At 39.2% G+C, this 27,830-nt stretch overlaps 1 protein-coding gene across 1 annotated transcript; it reads left to right on the forward strand.

Moving 5' to 3' along the window:
* Positions 1-28: 28 nt before the first annotated feature.
* On the forward strand, positions 29-27,830 carry actr6 (actin related protein 6). The gene is made up of 11 exons (XM_060843188.1): positions 29-114; positions 621-738; positions 2,338-2,406; positions 3,989-4,112; positions 4,231-4,366; positions 5,188-5,244; positions 19,187-19,285; positions 20,175-20,253; positions 25,187-25,358; positions 25,885-26,023; positions 27,250-27,830. Exons 1-11 carry the CDS (start codon positions 47-49, stop codon positions 27,377-27,379), a joined length of 1,191 nt encoding a protein of 396 aa, XP_060699171.1. The 5' UTR covers positions 29-46; the 3' UTR covers positions 27,380-27,830.

A 27,830-nucleotide genomic window follows, 5' to 3' on the forward strand; every position in this document is an offset into this window, starting at 1 on the left:
GTTGGACGGCGAGGCTGCGTTGTTGGGTTGAGCAGAGGGGCCGGTCATGGAGACGTTGGTGCTGGACAATGGCGCGAGTACAGCGAAGATCGGCTTCAGTGACAAGCGAGTGAGGTGAGAGCGGTGGTGGAGAGAGGATAGGATGGGTGAGGGTGAGAGTAAGAATGGGAATGAGTGGGGACAGTGGTCAGGGTGAGGTAGGGGTGACAGGGAGGAGGGTGGGTGTGGATGAGACTTGGAAGATGCTGGGGATGATGGTGAGAGTCACGTGGGTGAGAGTAAGAGTGGGGATGGGAGTGAAGATGAGCTAAGGGTGACTGAGGGTGGGTTTGGGGGTATGAGTGGGGATGATGGTAAGTATTCCTGATGAAGGGTTTTCCTGCCCCTCAGATGCTGCCTGACCTGCTGTGCTTTTCCAGCGTCACTCTAATCTTGACTGCTCACTTTCGCCATGATGGTGAGGATGACAGTGAAGATACAGATGGGATGAGTGTTGGAGGGCTGGGTTTTGGAGGTGAGTGGGTAGCGGATGGGGAGGGAACACGGACTCCAGGTCCAGGAGTCTCCTGTGCTGAAAGGCCCCAACACATTCTGATCACACCTCCCTTTTCCTCCTGCAGTGTTTTGCCCAACTGCCAGTTCCGGTCCAGGACTGCACGTCTCAAAACCTTCACCTCCAACCAGATCGATGAGATCAAGGATCCCTCTGGCCTGTATTACATCCTTCCCTTCCAGAAGGTGGGTGCCTGGCTTAAGGTGGGGTTGTTAATGTGTAAGATTGCAGTAAGCCTTGCTGCAGCATTGTGTTCCTGTGTGCCTGAATGAGGACGAACCTGGGAAGGGGTGGAGAGTGCTACAGGTAATTGCAGTGATTGAGTTAGCTTTTCCAGAGATGGAAAACTTTACTGGACTCAGGTGGAGATTTAGTACTGGTAACTGGGCAGAGTAACATTCCTCTGGTTATTGGGAATGTGGTAATGCAACATCAGAATTTAAGCATGTAAATGTAATCTATTTCAAGGTAGTGATAACAGTCTAACCTTCACATTCTCATCAGGGATTGATTAACTCTGAGTTAGTATATTTAAAACAAGAAAAATGTCATAGGTTAAAAAGCAGACATTGCAGCAAACCAATTTTTTTTGTGTGCAACTTTCAAACACAACAGACTAACTGGTAGGCAGAACTTTAACATTGTATGCACACAGTATGTGAAGTCCTTAAAGCTGAGTCTTCTGAAAGGCAAGGTTCACTTACAACAGTCCGAACTTTACATTTTAATTTTCAAATGCCTAATGCTCTATCAAAAATGGGATTTAGATAATGAGTTGTGTAGCTCAGGATATTGCTAAACACATAGTAGGTTTAATTTCTACTCTGTCTCAGGTAAACCTGGGACCTTACCTCTTCCCCTGGTCCTGAGAGTGGATGGGAATCAGAAACCACCACTGATTTAAACTGCCAAAAACACTGATCAGATTGAAGCATTGTCAGTCAATGTGCCAAGGCCCTTTTTTCAGACAGAGTAAACCTGAATCAACAAAAGCCAGCTGTTGATGACTTATTTATCATGTTGAATGTATGCAGAACAGGCCCTTCATCTTATTCAATTCATACTCTGTCAAACCTCCTCGTGTCCTTCTTGGGAGTGTCTGTGTGGAGTTTGCACCTTCTCCCCATGTCTGTATGGGTTTTTGGGTGCTCTGGTTTCCTCCCATGTGTGGGTTATGTGGATTGACGATGCCAAATTGTCCTTAGTGTCAAGGGATGTGCAAGCTACATAAATTGAAGGGCTGATGAAGGGCTTATGCCCAAAACGTCGAATTTCCTATTCCTTGGATGCTGCCTAACCTGCTGTGCTTTAACCAGCAACTCCTTTTCAAGGTACATAAATTAGCCAAGGTAAATGTGGGTTTGCAGGTATTTGCTGAGTCTTAGTGGTATTTTCTTTGGAGGGTCTGTGCCGACTCATTCGCTGAATGACATCTATCAGCATTGTAGGGATTCTATGATTTTGTGCAAAGAGAAGAAAAATGGAACGAGCTAAGTTGTTCCTGCAGAGAGCTGGTATGTTGTTAATAAGCCAGGAGGTCTTCCTTTCGGCTGTCATTGATAAAATATATAATCATTACACAATGTTTACGTACTTCACTTTCTTTTTTCTCTCTTTGATCTGGATAAAATTACTGCCTCAACTATTTTATTGTCCATATTGGGTTGTGTAAAACCTTGGAGTATGAAAAGGCAACTTCTGACTTCATTGTCCAGAAATGCTGTTTTTTTTCATCACTGCATGCACAGTTTACATTGTATTATCTTATGATTTCCCACTTTAAGGGCTACTTGGTGAATTGGGATGTACAGAGGCAAGTATGGGATCACCTGTTTGGCAAAGAAATGTACAAGGTAGGTGCTCGGTCATGATTTGCATATTGTGGTGAGTCTTACTTTGTGAACCTAACTTTTGATTCTTCCACACTATGATTTCCAAGTAACAGTCAATAGCAGTGAGTGCCCTGGTGGCATCTGAGATTCCATCTTTGAAATGTAAAAGTCGCTTGCTTGACCACATTCGGCTGTCTTATTTAATAAAGAGTTGCTAATCTGTCATGTACAAGAATCTTTGTATTCCTTCAGATCCTCAAAGATATGCAACAGCAACGATAGTCTGCCTTAATGTAATGCTTTTAACGTAGGAAAATTTCCCAATGTGTTTCACAGGACCCTGAGTCAGACAAAACTTGTCACCAATCCAAAAGAAACATTAATATTCAGGGACTTAAAACTTGGTCAATGGTAGGTTAAAAGGAAGTTGTAAAAGTGGAAAGGCACATAGATTTAAATAGAGTGCTGGAGAGTTATGGCTGATGGTATGGTAATTAGTGGTGAGGTGAAGGATGTACAAGAGACCAATGTTAGAGAATTATAAAATTCTTGCAGAGTTTTATCGCTAGAGAAACTTAGCAAGATAGGAATAGTAGGAAAGGGATGATTTGAATTAATGAAAAACAATTATAAAATGTTGCAGAGAAGCTAATAGCAATGAGGAAGGATGATGTGCCATGCACTGATATTGTACACTGTATTCTTCTCAAATATTGTGTTATCTTCCTCCTCCTCAAGTCTGTAGTCACCACCCTGCCTCTTAGAACACTCCATGCAAACTGCCCCTGGATCTCATTTCTCATCTCAAGTCCCTGATCACCTGTATTTTTCACTGATAAAGATTGAGGAAAGTAATTTTAATATTGCCGTTATTTAATATTGAAGAATCCTAGATTAGGTTAGTATCATAGAGTATCATAGAATCCCTACAGTATGGAAACAGGCTTGTCGGTCCCAAAGGGTCTGTTTCCCTGCTGTACATCTCTGTGACTCCATTTGCTTTTATTTTATTCACCCCTTAACATGTCATGCATCTCTATATTCTTGAAGCACAGTCCAACTATTATTGTTCGTTAAGAGCAATACAGACATTTTACTTTGATCAGAAATTGACTAAACTTCAAAAGTATGTAACTGGTATCCTGCAGTTGTGAAGGGGATACATAAATGTAACTTCTAAATATCAGTGAAGTCTCCTGGGAAGTGGGATGCGATCTTAGGGAGATTTCTTTTTCAAGTTAGTTGTATGTATCTTTGAATTTCTAATTGTATGCTTACAACACATTTATTTTCACAATAGAGAACCAAATTTATAAAACTGATTTCTACAGCTGTGTCCATGTTAGTCCGGTGTTAGTCTACAGCTAATCCGATACCTAGTTCTTCTATTGCTCTCTTGACATCTGTTGACTCAGTAAGGTGACTGCATTAATTTTTACTGTAACAACCATTGTGTTACAATCGTGTTTTTTCTCTCTCCCATTCTTGACAGGTTTTCAAACATGTAAATCAGAGCTAATTTCAGAGACTGTTCTTCACATGATTTAAACAACTAATAGAGATTTGTCAGGTCATATTTAAATATTTTAAAATTTCTTTGCAGGTGGACTTTCCTGAAACCAATATAATCATCACTGAACCGTATTTCAATTTTAACTCCATTCAAGAATCAATGAATGAAATTTTATTTGAAGAATACCAATTTCAAGCAGTCTACAGGACAAATGGTGACCATTTATACTTGCTTTTGTTTCTCTGACAGGGTCAGTTAGTCTCAGTAATAGATTATTTGATACAATTTTAAAACTAGTAATATGATTTTGATATTTTGAATGTATTTTTCAGCTGGGTCACTCAGTGCTTACAAGTATTTTGAAGAAAATAAATCTGAACTGTGCTGCCTTGTGGTGGATAGTGGTTACTCTTTCACACACATTGTTCCTTACTGTCAAGGAAAAAAGATGAATGAAGGTATTTGCAGGTAAATCAGAATAGTAAATCTATATTTATATTTGTGCTGCTGAATGACATTGCTAAAACTTTAAATTGTGTTCACTTCAGTAAAGTCAATGCTGAAGGTTGTTGCATAATTTTTTTTCCATATTAATTGGTTTCTCAGGTATTTAAAAAATGCACAGAAATATAGCAAGTAACTATTGTGTATCTTCTCAGGAGCGGGAAGAGAGAGGTGAGTGGGTCCACTGGGATTATGGTGACTTCAAAATTATTTTCTTGGACTACTGAGAGATTGAAACAAAGGCCATCATTTATACAGACTATAATCCAGCATGTCAATCAGCGATATTTGTGATTGACCTGCCATTTTGGCTTATTGATGGAACTTGAGGATCAATAGACATGTTGAAAGGGGAAAATTTTGCATTGTCATTACTGGTGCTATTTCTACTAAGCATATAAATGTATTGCAAGAGAGTATTTGCATTTTCATGGGCTACTACTTCGAGATATTCTTGCTTTATGGTGCCATTAACCTTTGTCAATTGTGGCTGCAATTTCTTTTTTTTTTGTTTGTTTCTAATCTACCTAGCAAGCCCTAGCACTATACGGTAGGACTTGCTGAATTTGATGGGGAATAGCTAGGTCAGAATGTTGGTAATATTTGGTTAGTTGAATTCCAACATTGTCCCTCTGAATGTTCAGTGAATTTCTACAATGTCTTGTAGATTGTACACACTGTTGCTCCTGAGCATTTGTAGTGAAATGACTGAATGTGGTTATGTTGGATATATTACTGCCAATGGAAAACAAAAAAATAACTTAATTGTATTATTTTCTCCCTAGGATTAATGTAGGAGGGAAACTACTTTCTAACCATCTCAAGGAAATAATATCCTACAGGTATGGCTTTCAGAGTTATTAGCTTTAAAAAGAGGTGATAGTGAGTAAGTGTGTACTGAATAGGGTGTTCTCTCTCTGATTTTGTGTTAGAAATTGTTTCGGTTGATAGTCACCAGAAAGATTGGAGCAGGATGAATTGTGAGCAAAGGATTGCTTCCTTACAAAATACCTCAAAACTAATAGCATATTAAACTTATCTCCAAAACACTTTTTTTCAAATTTAATTTTGTGAAGTCTTAAGTATTATACTAATTTGCTAACCAAATTTATAGAAGTCTGCTTTAGTTTGTTTTCTGGGGAATGGGAATGTTTTAATGGAAATTTGCTTTTTAGTTATTCATAGCGTACCAAGCTAAGTTGTGAAAGGTTTATTATGGCTGTTTGAATAGAGACTTAATGGGTAATGCTGTGCTGGAAGATTTTTGCTAATCTTAAAAAGGAATAATAATGAGTATATAAGTAATTGAAAATGTCAAGCATCTGATTCAATAAGAAATTAAACTAATTACTTAAAATGTCCCGCCTTCCATTGTATTAGAAAGGCGGCAAGTTAAATTTTGCATACCTTCAGTTTACAAATAGTCTCACCTATAATGGTGATGTGAAACCTGATGCACTAATCCTATTCTTGGCACAGTTACTTAGTTTAGTCATGCCTGGTCCTCTTTCTAAACCAAAGCTTGGTTTGTAAGGTGCTTTGTTCTGAAGAATCTGACGCACAGAACAGGCAATTTTGTCCAACATGTCTTTACTAGTATTAAAGTTCTTTAGTCCGTAGAGAAGGCACTTGTCATTCATCTTCCATTGATCCTAATGGCATATTATTCTATTCCTTTCTCCCTCGTGTACCGACTTAGCATGCCCATAAATTGCCCAATTGCTCTTTCACGTGAATGCCTCTGTGTGCAGTTTGGCCACGCATTGAAATTTGTTCTATCTTCTTTTGAGGTCTTTGTTAGGTCTTTTCTCACTTGCAACTGAGGTAAAAGCTGATGATTAAGAGGGTGATTCAATGTGCCATTCCACATCAATAGCTAATAGTGTGAGAGACAGTTTGCACCTATTGGTTTTCACTAGTTGCTTTGCTAAAGCTGGCTACTGGGAAGTGATCCACAGAAGAGACTTGGGTTGAGTTTTCATTTTGAGAAGATTTAAACGTGAATGGTTTGTGTTGCATTATCAGACTGCAGTTGGGAGCTTAGCATGTGTAGGTTATCCAGAAAGGCATAGAGGTATGCAGTATTCCAAAGGGGTTGTGATTAACTGCAATGCTAGATGTTCTTGAAATGTGTCAAGTCATGTTCTTTGTAAGCCCTGCACCCCTTCAACTGGATGTATCAAACCAAAACTGAAAAGAAAACTCCAGGATACTATTTTTGGATGAAACACAAAAGTCTTCAGTTAGTTATGAAATAATTTGCTTGTTTAAAAAAAAAACCTTTGAGTTTTTGATATCAAGTTCCATGTTTGGCAAATTGAATTTTAAACACTTGCTTCAAAACGTGGTCCATGCAGTGTGTTTAGCACATTTCTGGGGTAAGATATTTTGATGGATCAAAATATCCCAACAAATTGGGATCTATTTTTTTGTAATATATTCTAAATGTAATGAATTATGTTCTATGTTCTAAAATATGTTTAAATATTTACAAAGGTAATTTTTGTATAAATTTCCAATAAAATCAGGCTCAAGAATCAAATTTTTGGCTGGTAGCAAGTACTGGAGCCATATTATGGTCATGTTATGAATAAAACCAAATATTGTGCCTCAGGAGCATAGTATTGCAGAGATATCTAGTAAAGAAGGAAAATAGAGCTTTTGAAAAGATTTGCAGCTTGGGTTGTAGATGAGGTCATAGATTCGTTTGCCAAGTTGGTGTGGTTTTCTGCAGACGTTTTGTCACCTCACTAGGTGACATCGTCCGTGCGTCTTCAGTATGGTATTGGTGGCCTGTCCGGCCTGGTATTTGTATGTGTCTGTTTTTTGGTATTTCTGCTTCTAATTCTGAGCACTTTGTATATGGGGTCCAGTTCAATGTGTTTACTGATTGAGTTCCAGTTGGAGTGTCATGCTTCAAGGAATTCTCTCGCATGTCTCTGTTTAGACTGTGCTAAGATGGTTATATCGTCCCAGATGACTTTGTGTCCTTCATTGTCAATATGGTTGGAAATGAGAGAGTAGCTTTGAACTCTATCATAGCAGAAAACCCCCAGGAAAACAGCAGAAACACTGCAGGGATATTCTCAATGCAACCTGGAAACAATCCAACTTTCCTAATGAGCTATGGGAGTCCTTGACATGTGACACACCATACCTTCCCCATATATGGCCAGGTCTGCAGATCTCACACTGGATGTATTTGACATCTCAAAAGTCCTCATTGCTGTAGAGTGGAAGCAATTCATCCTTGAGTCTGAGGCATAGCCTATGAAGAATCACATGGAATCTAAACTAGAGGACATAGGTTTAAGGTGAGAGGGGAATGATTTTTAAAAAAGATCTGAGGGGCAACGTTTTCATGCAGAGGGTGTACTGAACTGCCTGAGGAAGTGGTGGAAGTGGGCACAATTACAGCATTGAAAAGGCATCTGGATAAAAATGAAAAGAAGGGTTTAAAGGAATATGGACCAAATGCTCGCAAATGGGATTCAGTCACATTGGGATATTTGGCCGGTGTGAACAAATTGGACTGAAGGGTCTGTTTCTGTGTTTTATGTCTCTATCACTCTTTCATTGTTACAGCACGGTGGGAGGCCATTCAAGCCATCATAGCATGGAAACAAAACCTTCGGTCCAACACGTCCATGCCGACCAGATATCCCAACCCAATCTATTCCCACCTGCCAGCACCCGGCCCATATACTTCCAAACCCTTCCTATTCATATACCCATCCAGATGCCTTTTAAACATTGCAATCGTACCAGCCTCTACCACATCCTCTGGCAGCTCATTCCATACACGTACCACCCTCTGCATGAGAAAGTTGCCCCTTTAGGTCTTTTTTTTATATCTTTCCCCTCTCATCCTAAACTTATGCCCTCTAGTTCTGGATTCCCATGCCCAGGGAAGATAATTTGTTTATTTATCCTATTCATGCCCCTAATGATTTTATAAACCTCAATAAGATCACCCCTCAGCCTCGACGCTCCAGGGAAACCAGCCCCACCCAATTCAACCTCTCCCTATAGCTCAAATCCTACAACCCTGTCAATATCCTTGTAATTCTTTTCTGAACCCTTTCAAGTTTCACAACATCTTTCTGATAGGAAGGAGACCAGAATTGCACACAATATTCCAACGATGGGTAAACAATGTCCTGAACAGCCGCAACATGACCTCCCAACTCCTGTACTCAATACTTTGACCAATAAACAAAAGCATACCAAAAGCCACCTTCACTATCCTATCTACCTGCGACTCCACTTTCAAGGAGCTATGAACCTCCACTCCAAGGTCTCTTTGTTCAGCAGCACACCCTAGGACCTTACGGTTAAGTGTATTTGTCTTGCTAAGGTTTGCTTTCCCAAAATGCAGCACCTCACACTTATCTAAATTAAACTCTATCTGCCACTTCTCAGCCCATTGGCCAATCTGATCAAGATCCTGTTGTAATCTGAGGTAACCTTCTTAGCTGTCAACTATACCTCCAATTTTGGTGACATCTGCAAACTTACTAACTATTTGTTCACATCCGATCCTTGTGGCACTCCACTGGTCACAGACCTCAAGTCTGAAAAACAACCCTCCACCACCACCCTCTGTCTCATACCTTTGAGCCAGTTCTGTGTCCAAATGGCTAGTTCTCCTTGTATTCCATGTGATCTAATCTTGCTAACCAGTCTCCCATGGGGAACCTTGTCGTATGCTTTACTGAAGTCCATATAGATCACATCTACTGCTTTGCCCTCATCAATTCTCTTTGTTACTTTTTCAAAAAACTCAATCAAGTTTGTGAGACATGATTTCCCACGCACAAAGTCATGTTGACTATCCAGAATCAGTCCTTGCCTTTCCAAATACATGTACATCCTGTCCTTCAGGATTCCCTCCAACAACTTGCCCACCACCGAGGTCAGGCTTACCAGTCTATAGTTCGCTGGTTTGTCCTTGCCACACTTCTCAAACAGTGGCACCACATTAGCCAACCTCCAGTCTTCCGGCACCTCACCTGTGGCCATCATTGATACAAATATCTCAGCAAGGGGTGCAGCAATCACTTCTCTAGCTTCCCACAAAGTTCTAGGGTACACCTGATCAGGTCCTGGGGATTTAACCACTTTTATGCGTTTCAAGACACCCCGCACTTCCTCTTCTGTAATATGGGCATTTTTCAAGATGTCACCATCTATTTCTCCATGTTCTGTATCTTCCATGCCCTTTTCTACAGCAAACACTGATACAAAATACTCATTTAGTATCTCCCCCATCTCCTGCAGCTCCACACACAGGCTGCCTTGCTGATCTTTGAAGGACCCTATTCTCTCCCGAGTTACCCTTTTTGTCCTTAATGTATTTGTAAAAACCCTTTGGATTCTCCTTAACTCTGTTTGCCAAAGCTATCTCATGTCCCCTTTTTGCCCTCTTGATTTCCCTCTTAAGTATATTCCTACTGCCTTTATACTCTTCTAAGGATCCACTCAATCTACCTTGTCTATACCTGACATATGCTTCCTTCCTTTTCTGAACGAAAGCCTCAATTTCTTCAGTCGTCCAGCATTCCCTGTACCTCTCAGCTTTTCCTTTCACCCTAACAGGAATATATGGTCTGTGGACTCTTGTTGTCTCATTTCTGAAGGCATCCCATTTTCTAGCCATCCCTTTACCTGCAAACACCTGCCCCCAATCAGCTTTCGAAAGCTCTTGCCTAATATTGTGTGCATGTCTGCAACCACTGTCAAAACAAGTATCTCACCGTTGCTATTTCTTGCAAACCCCTGGGGAACCCTGCTCATTCAAACACACCATATACTGATCAACCTTCAGTCATCTTATCAAAAATCTCTAGCAAGTTAGTTAAACTGGAGATAGCATGGACTTCCTGAGGTGATCCAACACTGATTTATTAATTAACTGATGTGCACTCTTGAAACTGTTTGTTTTGTCCCAAATTATTGTTTTTCGATGTTTTCCAACCATTGAATTTAAACGGATTGATCTCTAGTTTTTCAGTTGATTCACATGTCTTTTTTGAATAAAGGGCTTTCTGCAGTACTCTGAAACTATCAGAGTCTGAGGAAGTCAGAAAAACTTATTGCAAGTGCCTTTGCAATTTTGTTCTCTCTTTCCTCGGTACCCTTGGTTCTTAATTGATGGCTGTGCCTTGTCACCTTTTAAGTATAGATAGATAATCCTTTCAATGCTGCATCCTCATTAATTTTAATTCCTTCTCGTGATTACATTTGCTTTTTCACCAAGGTCTGGTTTTTGTTCCCAGCTCATGGAAATTCTGGACAAGTATCCCAGAAGGAAAGTTATCTTGATAGATCAAAGGTTTTCTTGTTGCAAGTGGTTACTTCCTGAATACATTCACATGACATTGTTTCACCTGTTTCCCAAAAAAGTCCTTTGTAGATACTCAACTGCAGCAAAGTATCTCTTCCATCATAACTCTTAGCTTATTACGTAACTGACTCGTTCCAGTTTTCTTCCTTGGCCTGTTGAAGCAGCTTTAAGACTTCTTTACAGTTCTGATGGCATGAACCTCCTTTCAATTCTGATTCGAAAAGTGTGGTGCTGGCAAAGCACAGCCGGTCAGGCAGCATCCGAAGAGCAGAAGAGTCAACGTTTCGAGCACAAGCTGTTCAGAAATTCCTGATGAAGAGCTAATGTTTGAAATGTCGACTGTCCTGCTACTTGGATGCTGCCTGACTGGCTGTACTTTTCCAGCACACTATCGACTCCGACCTTCAGCAACTGCAGTCCTCACTTTCTCTCTTTCAGTTCTGAGAAATGTTTATTTTCAGTTCTGACAGCCAAGACACTTGAACAAGTTCTCACAACCTGGAGATTCTGCAACCCTAATAAACTGCCCCACTGTCAGCACCAAACTGCTCTTTTGAACTGAAAATCCCAAATATTCTCCGAAGGTAAAACTATTCTTTTGTTAACTTGAAACTGAAATCTGAATGTGCTTAATGCAATCTATAATGTATCCTTACTAAAGCCAATTGCATTCTAATTTACCAGAGATGGTGTTTATTTCACAGTTAGACTTTGTGACCTTAGAATAGTTTGCAAGTTAATTTTTATTTTAACAGTTGCATTACATTTCAGGTAAGAGAAAGTTAACCTTTAATGGTTTTTCTTGTTTTGGAGAAGCACCAGTGATTTGTAGTGTACATCAAAATAATTTGCCTCCAGTTGTTAAAGTACCTATTCAAGACGGCTCAGGGAATCCCTAATGGACTCGACCTGTAAGCCTCTCTTGGTTCGTCGTGGAGATTGTACTCTGTGGCAATCTGGAATATAAAGCTATTCCTGACAGTTTAGTTTAAGTTATTACCTTTTTTATTTACTAATGGCACCAATGTTACACTATAACATAGATACCTACAAGCCAGGCTTGAGCTAAGGTTCTAAAACCATTAGCAGAGTTAACGGCACCAGCTTTTACCCCTAAGAGCTCTCTCCGACTACTCCCTTTATTGCTGTAAACAAGCCGTCTTTATACAGAAATTGGTATTAAAATTACAAAAACACCAGATGCCCTTAATCAGATAAGCAGCAATAAAATGGCAAAAATTTGCAGAGGAAGAGAAACCCATTGACAGGTCTGAGTACACTTGACTAATTAAGTGACTTGCACATCAGAGTGGGAACCCTGATCAAGCCAGGCCAAATGGCCAATTGGCTTTAGCTAGATAAGCTTCCCTTTTAACAGTACATCATATCGAGAGACTAGTCTAAATTATGTGGTAAAGGTCATGACGTAACCTCGCTCAGCTCACATACCCAGTATCATTGTCCTACAAATGGCTTTTTCTTTTAAAATCATCTTAGATTCCCAAAATGCAAATTAAATTCATAACATTCCCAGATCTTGAGCTCCAGAAAACAGCACACAAACGTTCAATCCATGACAAGCAAGTGTACACTCAAATCAGACCACAATGAGTTAACCTTTCTACCAGCTTTTGTCCTGTATCTCCCCCTCAACCATTACGTCAATAATGTAATTTGCAGAAGAATGTTTTCTCTCTCTCTCTCTCTCTCTCTCTTTCCAACATTCTTACTATGTCAGTTTCAACCTTTGTGTTTTCCTAGCTTGTAACGTTACTGAGACATTCACACTCCAGAACAGGCAAGATGAGCTTCATAAATTTAAATCTACTCAGTGGTACACAAGAAAATGTATCAGGAGTGTTCTGTTACTTCCTATTGATTGTGTTTGTTAAGAGTTTTCAATATAAACCAAAAATTCAGTTATTGAACATCTAACTGTGAAATATGTGCAGCTTCCAGTCCCCAAGGTGAGAAGGAAGTACTGCCACACATTCCACAAGTGAAAAAATGTAATCACCTTATTTACACCGATCCATTGACATTAAGAACAGATGTCCTTAATTATTCTTAACAAATGACAGCTCCCCCCCGACTCCATGGTCAAGTGCTTTCCCGCATATCCTGTAGCAGATGTGTAAGGCTACCAGCTTTCTCATAGTAGACCTCTGGATATATAGGCCAACAAATTGACCACAGGGTAGATTTGTTTAAGCCATGTAAACCACGCAACCTTGAAGAGTCCTGGAGAACATACTATTGTGGCATAGCAGTGAAATAGTACATTGTGTATGAAATGATATAACATTTCTCTCCTTAAAAACAATGCAGCAGCATAATAGAAGATCAAATAAATGTCATTTTCTTTATTATGTTGTTGCAACTCTTGTAATTAAATTTACTCCTGACTCTTAAATGGTAGGGGTGCTGCCTCTAAATCAAGCTATCGGCTGTGCCTCTCAAAATATTTGATGCAGAACTGTTGACCGTAGACTTGGTGTCACTTAATGTCTGGAGCTCGGAAGTCCCTTCTGCCTCCTAGCTGCTATCTCTTGAGGTTCCTGCACACTGAGTTCCAACTCAACCTGCAAGCCCATATCTAAAAGAGTTTAAAAGAACCTTGGTAGTCAGCTTTTAATCTGTACGACAATAAGCAGAGTGAAGATCTGGTGACTGGAGAGATGGTGGATTTTTAAAGCATCTGAATGTAAGTAAGTCTCTATGAAGTAATTAATTCTGTATATTTAATGCAATGCTTCTTTATGAAGTAGCGTTAGCTGTAGCAAAGGAATTTCTGTGTACAGACAGGGAACAGATGACAAAACCCAGCTCCTTTAGTGCTATTACTGGCAAATGGATGTAACTGCAATGAGATAAATCTGGTTTTGTTCCAGCCACACCATAGACCTTTCTAACCCCAAACAGGAAGAATGCAGAAAGAGAAGATTCTTAAACTGTGGTAGTACATCTCCTGTGGTGTTTATTGGTCAGAAGATTTTCTGTTATATAATAAATATTTACAGCATGAAGACAATTTTTTTTCTAGTATTCATATTCAGTTAACATTTCTCTATGAACTTCATTTTTATCCATTCTGTTTTTAAAACACATAATGATGGTTTATGGTATGTGTGAATTACAGTTGGGTATCTAGTATTTAACAGTGCAGAAGAGCGAAAGTGCTGGCATGTTGGTATTTGCACTGAGCATGGCTGTACCTTTTGGCATCCTTGATATTTGACAGAACTGGAAGGAGGGTCCTTGAGTTCTGGCAGCATAAGATGTCCCTTATTCTTAAGGTACTGACAAGGAAGAACCCGAGAATCATTTTGAGTCTCTTTTTTAAAGTAAGATGGGTTTTATCCAAATAAAGATTTTGAAATTTGTCCATTAACTTCATTTCCAGACTAATTTATAATAAACTGACCACCAGTTGCATGTTTCTAAAGCACCATTCTCAGGCAGTTCGATCATGGATGGGGAGGACTGGTGGCTTAATGTTCCAAGATGCAAATGCAACTGAAAGATAGAAAGACAGGAGGGGGAGTGGCATTTTTGATAAGGGATAGCATTGCAACTGTACTGAGGGAGGACATTCCTGGAAATACATCCAGGAAGTTATTTGGGAGGAACTGAGAAATAAGAAAGGAATGATCACCATATTGTGATTGTATTATACACCCCCTAATAGTTAGAGGGAAATTGAAAAACAAATTTGTAAGCAGATCTCCATTATCTGTAAGAATAATAAAGTGGTTATGGTAGAGGATTCTAACTATCCAAACATAGACTGGGACTGCCATAACGTTAAGGGTTTAGATGGAGAGAAATTTAAGTACATGCAAGAATGTTTTCTGATTCAGTGTGTGGATGTACCTACTCGGGTAGGTGACTGAGCTGTCCGTGGGGGAGCACTTTGGGTCCAGCAACCATAATTCTATTAGATTTAAAATAGTGATGGAAACGGATAGACCAGATCTAAAAGTTGAAGTTCTAAATTGGAGAAAGGCCAATTTTGACGGTATTAGGCAAGAACTTTCAAAAGCTGATTGGGGGCAGATATTCACAGGCAAAGAGACGGCTGGAGAATGGGATGCCTTCAGAAATAAGATAACAAGAATCCAGAGAAAGTATATTCCTATTAGGGTGAAAGGAAAGGCTGGTAGGTATAGGGAATGCTGGGTGACTAAAGAAATTGAGGGTTTGGTTAAGAAAAAGAAGGAAGAAGCATATGTCAGGTACAGACAGGATAGATCGAGTGAATCCTTAGAAGAGTATAAAGGCAGTAGGAGTATACTTAAGAGAGAAATCAGGAGGGCGAAAAGGGTACATGAGATAGCTTTGGCAAATAGAGTTAAAGAGAATCCAAAGGGTTTTTACAAATACATTAAGGACAAAAGGGTAACTCGGGAGAGAATAGGGCCTCTCAAAGATCAGCAACGCGGCCTTTGTGTGGAGCTGCAGAAAATGGCAGAGATACTAAATGAGCATTTTGCATCAGTATTTACTGTGGAAAAGGATATGGAAGATATAGAAAGTAGCAAAATAGATGGTGACATCTTGCAAAATGTCCATATTACAGAGGAGGAAGTGCTGGATGTCTTGAAATGCATAAAGATGCATAAATCCCCAGGACATGATCTGGTGTAACCTGGAACTCTGTGGGAAGCTAGAGAAGTGATTGCTGGGCCTCTTGCTGAGATATTTCTATCATCAATAGTCACAGGTGAGGTGCCAGAAGATTGGAGGTTGGCTAACGTGGTGCCACTGTTTAAGGGTGATAAGGACAAGCCAGGGAACTATAGACCAGTGAGCCTGACATTAGTGGTGGGCAAGTTGTTGGAGGGAATCCTGAGGGACAGGATGCACATGTATTTGGAAAGGCAAGTACTGATTAGGGATCGTCAACGTGGCTTTGAGTGTGGGAAATCATGACCCCCAAACTTGATTGAATTTTTTGAAGAAGTAACAGAGGGTTGATGAGGGCATAGCGGTAGATGTGATCTATATGGACTTCAGTAAGGCATTCGACAAAGTTCCCTATGGGAGACTGATTAGCAAGATTAGATCTCATGGAATAAAGGGAGAGCTAGCCATTTGGATACAGAACTGGCTCAAAGATAGAAAACAGAGGTACGGTGGAGGGTTGTTTTTCAGACTGGAGGCCTGTGATCAGTGTAGTACCACAAGGATTGGTGCTAGGTCCTCTACGTTTTGTCATTTACATAAATGATTTGGATGCGAGCATAAGAGGTACAGTTAGTAAGTTTGCAGATGACGCCAAAATTGGAAGTGTTGTGGACAGCGAATAAGGTTACCTCAAATTACAACAGGAGTTTGACCAGATGGGCCAGTGGGCTGAGAAGTAGCAGGTGGAGTTTAATTCAGATAGATGCGAGGTGCTGCATTTTGGGAAAGCAAATCAGATCAGAGCTTATATACTTAATGGTAAGTTCCTAGGGAGTGTTGCTGAACAAAAAGACCTTGGAATGCTGGTTCATTGCTGCTTGAAAGTGGAGTCGCAGGTAGATAGGATAGTGAAGAAGGCGTTTGGTATGCTTTCCTTTATTGGTCAGAGTATTGAGTACAGGAGTTGGGATGTCATGTTGCGGCTGTACAGGACATTGGTTAGGCTACTGTTGGAATATTGTGTGCAATTCTGGTCTCCTTCCTAAAGGGCTCAGAAAAGATGTACAAGGATGTTGCCAGGGTTGGAGGATTTGAATGAGAAGAAGAGGCTGAACAGTTTGGGGCTATTTTCTCTGGAGTGTCGAAAGCTGAGGGGTGACCTTATAGAGATTTACAAAATTATGATTTACAAAAAGATGCTTTGTTTTATCTGAACTCTAACTACAGAATCTGATCTAGGTTCGTACAAATTGTCAAGTTGATTAAAGTGGTGTTATAGTAATGTCACTAGTATCCAGAGGCATGGATAAGATAAATAGACAAAGTCTTTTTCCTGGGGTGGAGCAGTCCAGAACTAGATTTAGGGTGAGAGGGGAAAGGTATAAAAGAGACATAAGGGGCGACGTTTTCACACTGAGGGTCGTACATGTATGGAATGAGCTGCCAGAGGATGTGGTGGAGGCTGGTACAATTGCAACATTTAAGAGGCATTTGGATGGATATATGAATAGGAAGGGTTTGGAGGGATATGGGCCGGGTGGTGGCAGGTGGGACTGGATTGGGTCGGGATATCTGGTCGGCATGGACGGGTTGGACCGAAGGTTCTGTTTCCGTGCTGTACATCTCTATGACTCTATGTCTCTCTAACTCAGTTCAGTGTCATCAGCCTGGACAAGCTGAAGCTTAGGCTTTTGGCAGTGGTTGAGAACTTCATGAACTTACTGAATGTAGTAAAATACACAATGACAGATCAGTCAAATTGCAAATGTAACTATGCTATTTTGAAATATGCAATTAAAAACAACCTTGAAGTTGCAGTTATGGCTGCATGAAAACATTTTTTGAGGGTTACTTGACGTCCAGCCCAGTTTCCTTTGAACTGATTTGTTTGACTTTTTTTGATGGGATATCGGCTTTACTGGCAATGGCAGTAATTTTGTCCATTTCTAATTGCTGTTGAACTGAATGGCTTGCTGGAAAGATACAGATAGCAATTGAGAGTCCGCCACATGCTGAGGATATGGATCATATGTCGACCAGACCACAGAATGATTTGTAATAGAACTGAGTAGTGGGATTTATGAAAACCAATGGTTCATGAGCACAGTTACAGGGACTAGCTTTATTAATTTAAATTAAACCAGTTGCTATGACGGAGTTAGAACCCATGGCTTAAACGCCTCTGAATACTAGTGACATTACTATAACACCACTTTAATCAATTTAACAATTTGTAGGAACCTAGATCAGAGTCTGTAGTTAGAGTTCAGATAAAACAAATTATAAATGTAGACTAAAAAATTCTGATGGGGAAAGAAAATGATAGAAGGATATTAAGCTTTGCCAACAGGAAGATTATTGTTAAAAAGTTGAGGTTTTTTATGATTACCATATTTTTGGGATTTAGGGTAAAATGGAGTAAATAGAACCTGTGTGGCTGGTTGTTGTTGGAGACCAAGGTTGTTTTGCTTTGAAGAAAGTGCAAGATATTCACACTTGGAAAGCAGGAACCAGGAACAGCTATGCTGCTGTGAATTGATTATGGATCTCCAAGTCCCAGGGAGTTGCTAGGAAAGTTTAATTTTATAAATAATGATACTTTTAACTGCTTAATTAATTTCAAGAATTCTGTTGCAAATTTAAATGATAGCCATTTCTACCTGGATAAAAGTCCAAGGGATTTATGTCTTAGAGATGGAGTTTGAGTGGAAGAGTCCATGGTCATTATGAATCAGGTTGCAAGGTAGCTTTCTAACAAGTATCACTGAAATTCACAGACAGGTTCAGTCCAAAAGAGAGCAGAGAGGACTAGGGGTGGCAAGTCTCTTTGGTTCTTGACACAAAAATGTTCCTATTGAAGAGATCGAAGTTGCAAACTTCACATATCTTTGACTAAAGGAAGGGATCTACAGGCTAACCACAACATGCAAGTCAGTTTGAGGATTAGAAATTATCTGGCTAGAAAAGGAAAATTAGATTACTTACAGTGTGGAAACAGGCCCTTCGGCCCAACAAGTCCACACCGACCCGCCGAAGCGCAACCCACCCATACCCCTTACCTTACACTACTGGCAATTTAGCATGGCCAATTCACCTGACCCGCACATCTTTGGACTGTGGGAGGAAACCGGAGCACCCGGAGGAAACCCACGCAGACACGGGGAGAATGTGCAAACTCCACACAGTCAGTCGCCTGAGGCGGGAATTGAACCCAGGTCCCTGGCGCTGTGAGGCAGCAGTGCTAACCACTGTGCCACCGTAGTTGAAAAAAGGTTCAGACCAGATCTATGAGGAAGGGAGTGTCTCCTTGAGGGACAAAGTAAGATATGACTGCAGGAAGATTTTTTTTTGTTTTAAATGTTAATTTGGAGTTATTTTTGTAGAGTATTTATTGCCTAGTAAGTACTATTTATTCAATGCTGCTTTTCGTTTCTTACAGTAAAAGATGTAAAATATGAGAACTTGTGCGGTTTCTTCAATAACTGAGGATTTCAGTGTCATTTTTTTAAAGTGATGGTCTATTTGGGGATCATGACATTAAAAGGTGGTAAATATAACTTGACATTTTAATAGGACATCTGTTTCTACTATCTAACAATTATCATCAAATATGTGATATCAGATACTCTAGTGATTTAGCACATTGTATCAAACAACTTATCAATATGCTAAATTAATAATTTGGATTGGTATTCAGTCCCAAGAATATTTGATTGTTATTTTGATGATCTATGCCTATTTCTATTTAATTCAAATGGGGTCAATCAGCTGTGCAAACACGAAAATGTGTTGATTGAGATCTGTCTCTTTAGACAGTTGCATGTGATGGATGAGACGCATGTTATTAACCAAGTGAAGGAGGATGTGTGTTATGTTTCCCAAGACTTCTACAAAGACATGGAAATAGCACAGTAAGTAAATGCGCTGGATCTGAGTTAAGCCAAAATATTAGTCAGTTCTACAGCTTTTCATCTTCATAATTGATCTTAACTTCACCTCAGGGTTCTCATTAGAACTGTCTAATGAGAAATTGGCGCAGACCAACTGTTGGCACAAAACCACAAGCAAAAAAAATACTCAGCTGCTGGGTACCAAGCAACTTAAATGCATTAACATTTGCAAATGCCATATGATCAATTCTTCAGGAATGCCTCTAACTGATGTTGAAGCCTTGTTCTATGATGCAGAGTCATCCCCTTCTGGTGGAGAAGTGGGAGTGTCTTCATTAAACATCTATATGAGCAGAAGTCACATCTCACCAGGTTATAGTCCAACAGGTTTATTTGATATTTCAAACTTTTGGAGCATAGCCTCTTCATCAGATGAAATGAGTTTGACTTTGTCCATCCCTGTCCAACACTAGTACCTCCGCATCTACAACAGAGGTAGAGTGGTGGAGATAAACTTTTTGAAAATACATTAGAGGCAAACAATTTAAAAGTTTGCCTTCACCATTAAAAGGAACAGGCGGAATGCTAATTATTCAAAGTTTTGGATTGCTGTGGTTATTTGATGAAGAAGAATGTGATGTATGTTTAGAAAGTGAGAGGTCATTATTCGTAAATTACTGTAAGTAGGTCAACTGGGTGAAACTGTAGTTGGCAAAAAGTGTTAGTTACTTGAGTTTGATGATTTGTAGACAGTCTCCCATGCAGAGAAACCTGTGCAAGTTCTTAACACGGAGATATTGGTACCCTAATTAGAAAAGTGAATACATTCCTTATGTCATTCATAGAATCAGATGAAAATATTTTATTAAATGCATTAGAAGAATAATTGGAATTTTAAAATTTTATCTAGGCTAAAAGGTAAAGCAAACACTGTTATGAGAGATTATGTGCTTCCAGACTTCAGCACAATCAAGAAGGGGTTCTGTAAGGTAAGTCATCTGAATAAGTCATTCTTTAACTATCAGTGCACAGAGATGGAACTTTGACATTTCATCTCAACTCATTTCCGTCACAACACAGTTCCACTGTTCACCTGAATTATTCACTAACTGCCACTGTTCATCCAGTGCTACTGCAGGGAAGCTAGGAAATGTAATATAATCTGTCAAATTTAAAATATAAACTAATTAGCACATCAGTGTTTAGATTGGAGTCCTGGAGACAGCAGTACTCAAAGTGTGCAAATACATGCAAAGTTTTGTGTGTACAGTTCCCTATTCGAATAATTTCAAATGAAAGCCTCAGAGAAATCAGTTTTGTCTAACTTTGTGCATGTTTGTGATTTTTACAGTTGCATGTATCTCAGTGACATAAGGATATTGCTATATCGCAGCAGTCTTTTATTAATGTAAACATTAAAAACTTCATCATTTTTCTGATTACTTTGGTTTTGTGTTGCAGACTTTATTTGGAAAGTCACTTTTTGTCCTATATGGTTTGTTCACATTGACACAAAAATACCACAACACAGGAATAATGACATGGTGAACCAGAATCTTGTCAGGTCACACTGCAGATTGACAGAGCTTATATGAATAGCTGACTTGCAGCACTGTTGGGTCTCGAGCAATCAAACCCTTTTGACATCTGAATAATGTTTGTCTGCCATTGGTGCAACCTTCTTGAAAGTGTTTGTAATATCTTGTTCTTGTACTTTAGGCTCACCTCTCAATTAGTGAGGGTTAAATTCCAAATGTTTTATCAGCAATCCATATTGTTTCAGAGAATGAGAAGCTTCAGTTATGGGGTAGATTGAACATGTTTGCATTGAACATGTTCAGTTTTTTTTTTAAGTGTTCAAAATCATGTTTTCTATCAAGTATAAACCTCACCTATGATGCTTGGAATCTAGTATTTAAAGTTTCTCAGATTCTTAAATTTATTTTTTTTAAGTTTTAAATTTCTCTCTGCGATGTTTACTTGGTCTGACTTGGTCAGTCCAGACCCATTGTTATGAGTTGGCTGCCCTCTGCCACTCAGTTGAAGGACCATTAGCGATAGGCAACAAATACTGATCATGTTGGTGATGTCAACATCTCAGGAAAGATTTAAGAATGTTTCTCTCCCTACTCCTCTCACCGTAGTCCATGGTTCAGAGAAACTTGTACTTCTGCTGTTAATCTTTATTCAATTCCTTTTTAAAAACCATTGCCTAGATCTTGCAATTCAGGAAGAGGCTTCCAATTCAACTTGCAATATGGATGCAACTTGGAGCCTTAAGGAAAACCCAACATGTGCACAACCATGGAAGTTAAATATCTGATCAGTTTACTTTGCCTAGACTAGCCCATGATTGGTGAGAACCATACAGAATTGGGATTTTCATCAATGCTCTAAAGCTGGCTGAACAGTGTAACTTTAAGTAAATTAGTGTGAGTTTAAAACTTGCAGAATTGCTCAGAAGCCACCCAAACTACAGGCAGTATGCACCCTCTCCCCAGCCAGTACCATAGAGTCAGGGAGGGAGGAGAATAGTGTCAGGTAGGGTGAGGGGTTGGATGCTGTGTGTAAAGGGGTTTGAGTTGGAGTAGTTACTGTTGGGGAGTTGAGGTGTGATGATTATTGTTGTTGGTGGCATTATGAAGTTTCATAGTTATGGACGGTGTTCAAGGTGGGACTGATTACTGTGGAATTATTACTGTCAGGGTGTGGGGATTGGCTGGTGTGATGAGTCAAAGTGGGGATGATCATTGTACCATGGGTTGACGATTGGATAGGAGTTCACATTCAGCAAAGTATAGCCACTCGCTGGAAAGTGAATAATAGTAGAATTTGGGACATTAAAATTAACAGAAAGCAATCTCAATTGTCATCAAAAAAGGGAAAGGGTGTGGTTTGACTTCCCCCAATTATCCTGCACTGAGAAGTTGCATTTTGGGTTCATTCCTCATTTCTGAAAGAGCTGGGAGAAGAGGTGCCAGAGAGAAATATGGAGCTTTGTCTGATCACGAAAATCCAATGGTATTTGCCACTTCTTGAAAGATGCACTCTTTCACGTGATTAATCTGTCTGCTTCACACACACTCATATTGCATTCCAGATCCATATGTTGCAAATGGTTCTTTTTCCACTTCCGTTTAGATTGATATTCTCTAGCTCTTGGGAACATTTCCCTATCTACTTTGCCTAAATTCCCCATGATTTTGAACACTTCAAAAAAACTGAACATGTTCAATGCAAACATGTTCAATCTGCCCCATAACTGAAGCTTCTCATTCTCTGAAATAATTTTGTAAACTATTCTGCACCCTCTCTCTAAATTGTTCATGTCCTTCCTAAAATAGTGTTTGGATTGAGGGTTCAACCACACTTTTATAAATGTTCATAGTCATTTTGTGAACCAGTTGCTCATCCTGCCCTGTCACGTTCAAATGTCTGCCTGCGTACTCTTGAGTCCGTCTATTCCATAACTGTTGCCATTTATTTTGTATTCCTTTTCCTTGTTATTCCTACTAAAATATATCGCTTTACATATGCCGCATGACCACCTATTCCTGGGTCTGTGGCCTCATGGCATTGATCATTATCCTTCTCACAGCTCTCAGTATTTCAATGTTTCATGTCAACTGCAAATTTGAAGTTGTGTGCTGTATGTTGTCCAGGTCAATAAAATATATCAAAAAAAGCAGTGGATCGATTTGTAACTCGTGGGAAACCTTCATCTACACTGAAAATCAAACATTTGCCAGTACTGTTTGCTGTTAGTAAGAGAACGGTGTAATGTGTTTGAAACCTTCTTTGATATGGGAAATTCTTGAGCTAAGCATTGCAATTTGATCTTTTGAGGCTTGTAAATGCACATTGCTTCCATGGTTACGTAATAGACCTGGAATATTGTTCACCGGCAAATCAGTTTTTTGGGGGTGCAAAGTTAAACTGTTTGATGTAAGATAATCTTTTATGATTATGCTCTGGGCAACTTCTCCAGGATGCAGTGCAGACTGGTAATCAAATACAAAGCCACTGTGCAATTTGCCCATCATCAATCAGGATATTATTATGTTAAGTACTGGGTTTCCTTTAAGCCTTTGCTTACACATCCTCCCTACAGCTGCAAAGTCCTGTTTTGGATTGAGTCGAGAGATAGACCATCTGCTCTGATTACCATTACTTTTACAACTCCAAATGGGCATTTCTATTGCCTGAAGTTGAGAAGGTTGCTTTAATATATAGTTTGTTAAATGTTTGAAATTTTAGATGCGAAGCAAGATTTCTGATCTAGAAAATTCAAAATAAATAAAGCATGTTTGATTTTTCAAGGCAAAGTTTAATCAATGTTCCTATTCCAATTCATGTACCACTGCAACCTGGAGCTTCTGATAAACATAACTCATCCTCTTGCCTCTGTTCTGAGTTAACTGCTTGGAAATATGCATGCAACTCAGAAGTAGGGACTCCTTTTTCATTTTTATTTTCCCCTTTTTTTATAGACCAGTGTCTAGTTTGCTTTGACATTAACCTACCAAATGATGCAGCTGGGTCTAACACAACTGTGTGGCAATTTGTAAATTTCCAAATTTCCCAATATCTTTTAGGATTGCCCCCCAATTAGTAACTTAGTGCCAGAATTGAATTCATTTCTGTGAAGAGCTACTATATGTCTTGTATTGTACATGCACATAATACTTTGAGGTTTACTTTAATAATATCTATTCATCTTTACACATAGCTACTATCAAATTCCTTTGACTGTGGCATCTCTACTCTTTTACGTTTCCTTCCTCTCATTTGCAGTTGTCTTCTGGTGTATTAAGGCTTTGGTTCTTACTCTGCCCTGCATTAGATTCCTGAACCTCCTACCCTGTCTGCCTGTTTGCAATTCTCTCTCTTCCTGGAGCTTTTATGGTAGTGTGGTAACCACCTCATGGGATGTATGTTTAAAAAAACTTTTGGATTCCCGAAAGCATTGCAGTGACTCTCGCCCCTCCTCAAACTCCACAACTGGAAACCGAAGGTCCAGCAACTTGCAGTGCTTTCTGTACATATTCTTATATGCTGATGGAAGATTTTCTTTCTAAATGTGAAGTTCCACTTGGAGTTACATTAAATTGCAGTTGGTGATTTATCAATATATCTGCTGCCCTTGTCCCAGATGATGGTTGTGGATTTGAATGGTGCTGTCCAGGGAGCATTGGGGAATTCCTGTGTGCATCTTATAGGTGGTGCACACAGCTGCTACTGAGCATTGCTGGTGGTGGGAGTGACTGTTTATGGATGTAATGCTTACCAAACGAACTGTTTTGTCCTGGATGGTGTCAGGTTTCTTAAATGTTGGAGCTGCACTCATTCAGGTAAGTCAGGGGTAAGCATTCTATCGCACTTGTAGATAGGCTTTGAGGAGTCAGGAGATGAGTTACTTGTTGCAGGATTCATTGCGTCTGGTCTGATCTTAAAGCCCCAGTCACGCATTCCTAGTTCAGTTCAGTGGTCAGTGGTAAATCTCAGGATGTTGATAATGGATCCAGGATGCAGAAGACTAAAGCATATCCGTTCCCTCCATGATGGTGAAGACACTTCTTGTGCTGCTTCATATTTCACATCCAGCTCATGCTGTTAACTGTTCTTGTTTTGACTGATTCTTTACTTCCCATTCTCTCGCTTGTTTTCTTGCATTGCTTCCTCTAACACTTGCTATCTTCAATCTCCGTTAGCTGCATTACTTAATTCAAATTATTTGAATAACATGCTTTTTAACTGCAGAAAAGTGCTCATGCTCAGTTGCTGAACTTATTCATATTTCTATTTAGCTGTTGACAAATAGCCTGTAATAATCTTAGGATTTCCAAACAGGTGACGTTGCTGTTGCTTTCTTTAAAATGAATTTTTAATTATATTAGTTTCTTAATTTTTTTTCTCATTTAGCCTCTGGAAGAAATGGTTTTCAGTGGAAAATACAAGACAAGTGAACAGATTCTGCGTCTAACTAATGAGAGATTTGCTGTTCCTGAAATTCTCTTTCATCCTTCTGACATTGGTATTCAGGAGATGGGAATACCAGAAGCAATAGTTCATTCAGTGCAAAGTTTACCTGAAGGTGAGTAGCTTCAGGAATGAAAACCATGTTTCATCTCACATTTTGCATATATATTGTCTGAGTTCTGATCTGCATTCAGGCAGCAGTGAAAGCCACCGGGGTTTAGATAATACCTTTTAACAGCTTAATGCCCTTAGGCACTTCACAGGAGTACTATCATTCAAAATTTGACACTGAGCTGCTTAAGAAGCGATTAGGATAGGATTTGGGCAAAGAGGTAGATTTTGAGAACGTCTTAGAGAATAGAGAAACTGAGATGCTTAGGGAGGGCGTTCCAGGGCGCAGGATCTCACAATGGTGAAGCGGTAAAAATTAAGGATGCTTAGGAGGCCATAATTGAAGGAGTGTAGGGATCTGAGTTACAAGGCTGTGGTGAAATTTGCAAACAGATTTTAATTTTTTTTTGATGTGCTCATCCAACTGCATTATTATAATTTGTATTCAGTATTTAGGTATCTATGATTTCCTTTCATCATGTTCATATCTTATTTTTAAGAAAAATCAAACCTGTTTTTTCTCAAAGCAGAAATGCACCCACATTTTTATAAGAATATCATTCTGACTGGTGGCAATACCCTCTTACCGGGATTCCGAGATCGTGTTTATGCTGACGTTCGATCTCTTACTCCGTGTGATTATGATGTATCTGTTCTGCTACCTGAGAAGTAAGTTTTGTCGTCGATATACCATGAGTATTTTATTTTAAAAGCATTGTTTGAGTGTGTAGACTGCCTTCTGTGAACATTTTATGCTCATTTGTTTTCCCCTTATACCATGCATTGTGTGCGTCAGTTATGGAAGGGCTACTTGACTTTGTCTTCCCACAGTATCTGCTGAAACCACTCTGTTAAGCTGGAATATAGCCCCAGTATAGGATCCTGTTAGGCTCATTTATAACTTTCACATTTTTCCTAATTTTAAGTAGTTTTTAAACAATCAGTTAGTAGCTCGTCAACATTGTAAAATGTCTCCTGTGAATATTTTAAATTGTCCTATGCTTTATTTTTGGGTAATTAACTGTGAATTATCACAGAAGTGGGGTTATTACCTCATAGTCATAATGTTTTACAGGGAGATTGGAATGATTCTTACATAAAACAAAACAATAAAACCCACATTCAAATTCTATAATACATGCTAACACAAATACCTGAAGGGGATTTCAAGGCTGTATTTATTCTGTGTTATCACAAGTATATTTGCAAGTGTTTGTATACAACAATGATAGGGATCATTGTATAAAAGGTCATTAGCAGAAATATCTGCTGGGATGATGAATGATCGTCTTAGAAATTAGCTGACAACTTTACATTTTCAAAATGAATGCAGTGCACACTTGGTTGTTTGCCTGATTTTTGTGTTCAAATACCCCTTCATGCTACCTACCCTTCTCTTTTATGATGCTTCCTTGTTGTTTCACTCTAATGACACTGCTGGCTATCATATGTACCTGCGTCCAGGCACTATCAGTGAAAAGAATGCAGGGTTTTATTCATGACTCCTTGAAGAACTCTCCCTCCCTCCAGCAAGTGAGTGTACTGGAGTAAAAGAAAAGGGTCATTAGGAAATCCCAATGAGGAAATAAGGGCACCTGTAAGTGATCTCGCTTCCTACAGTCCATATAAGCTTTTTCCCTTAAAAATACTTGGTACCATTTTGGGGCAAAATACAGTGCATTTCTAGCAGTAGAATTAGTTCAGTTCTTGAACTGGCAATTCTCCCTTAATGAAATATGCAATTTTCATACCTTTCTTACTGAATAGAGTTGTACTTTGCCAGGCTTAGAAATTTTGCTCTGAAAATGAGTCTCTTATGAAAGTCATGTGATTTCTATGATATCATTTCCAAGTTTAATGAAGCAGTAACACAAAGTGGTTGTTCTTTCTTGCAGCCCTATCACATATTCTTGGGAAGGTGGAAAACTGCTGTCTGAAAGTTCAGATTTCATGGACTTGGTTGTGACCAAAGATGATTATGATGAAAGTGGGCATTGCATCTGTGAAGAGAAATTTGATATCTGAAAGTAAAAGCTATGTAAATTAGAGACATTGAGTTGTTTTTGAAAAAAGATGCTGCAGATTGCACTACTGACACTTTGAATAGAGAAAAGGTGTTTCTTATGAAATGATGCTGTAATTATAAACTGTTTTATAATGAATCTGAATAATTACCTTAACAGTGATGTGTGCTCATCTGACTGAGTCATTCATTGGACTTATTCCTGATGGTTTGTCAAATGCAGTTCATTTATTTGAAACAGAGGTGCAAAGGGTGGAGAGAGGCCGACAGTGGGAACTTCCTGTGTGTATTTTGAGTGAAAAACATTGTAATGTCATTCTTATATAAAGTATGTTTGTAATTTCACTGCATACCGTAAAAAGTATTTTTTAAACTGTATATCTGACATTTAAAGAGTTGTTGAAGTTTGTCCAAATACTGTATTATAGCATTGGTTTTGAAAATGTGCATATT

Source organism: Hemiscyllium ocellatum, chromosome 23 (assembly GCF_020745735.1).
Source record: "Hemiscyllium ocellatum isolate sHemOce1 chromosome 23, sHemOce1.pat.X.cur, whole genome shotgun sequence".
NCBI lineage: Eukaryota > Metazoa > Chordata > Chondrichthyes > Orectolobiformes > Hemiscylliidae > Hemiscyllium > Hemiscyllium ocellatum.

Excerpts from the sequence above, each read along its gene's own strand:
- actr6 (XM_060843188.1), top strand. The coding sequence starts at position 47 with ATGGAGACGTTGGTGCTGGACAATGGCGCGAGTACAGCGAAGATCGGC. Across the intron at positions 20,254-25,186 it reads TCAAGAAGGGGTTCTGTAAG|CCTCTGGAAGAAATGGTTTT; the intron begins GTAAGTCATCTG and ends TTTCTCATTTAG. Across the intron at positions 25,359-25,884 it reads AGTGCAAAGTTTACCTGAAG|AAATGCACCCACATTTTTAT; the intron begins GTGAGTAGCTTC and ends TTCTCAAAGCAG.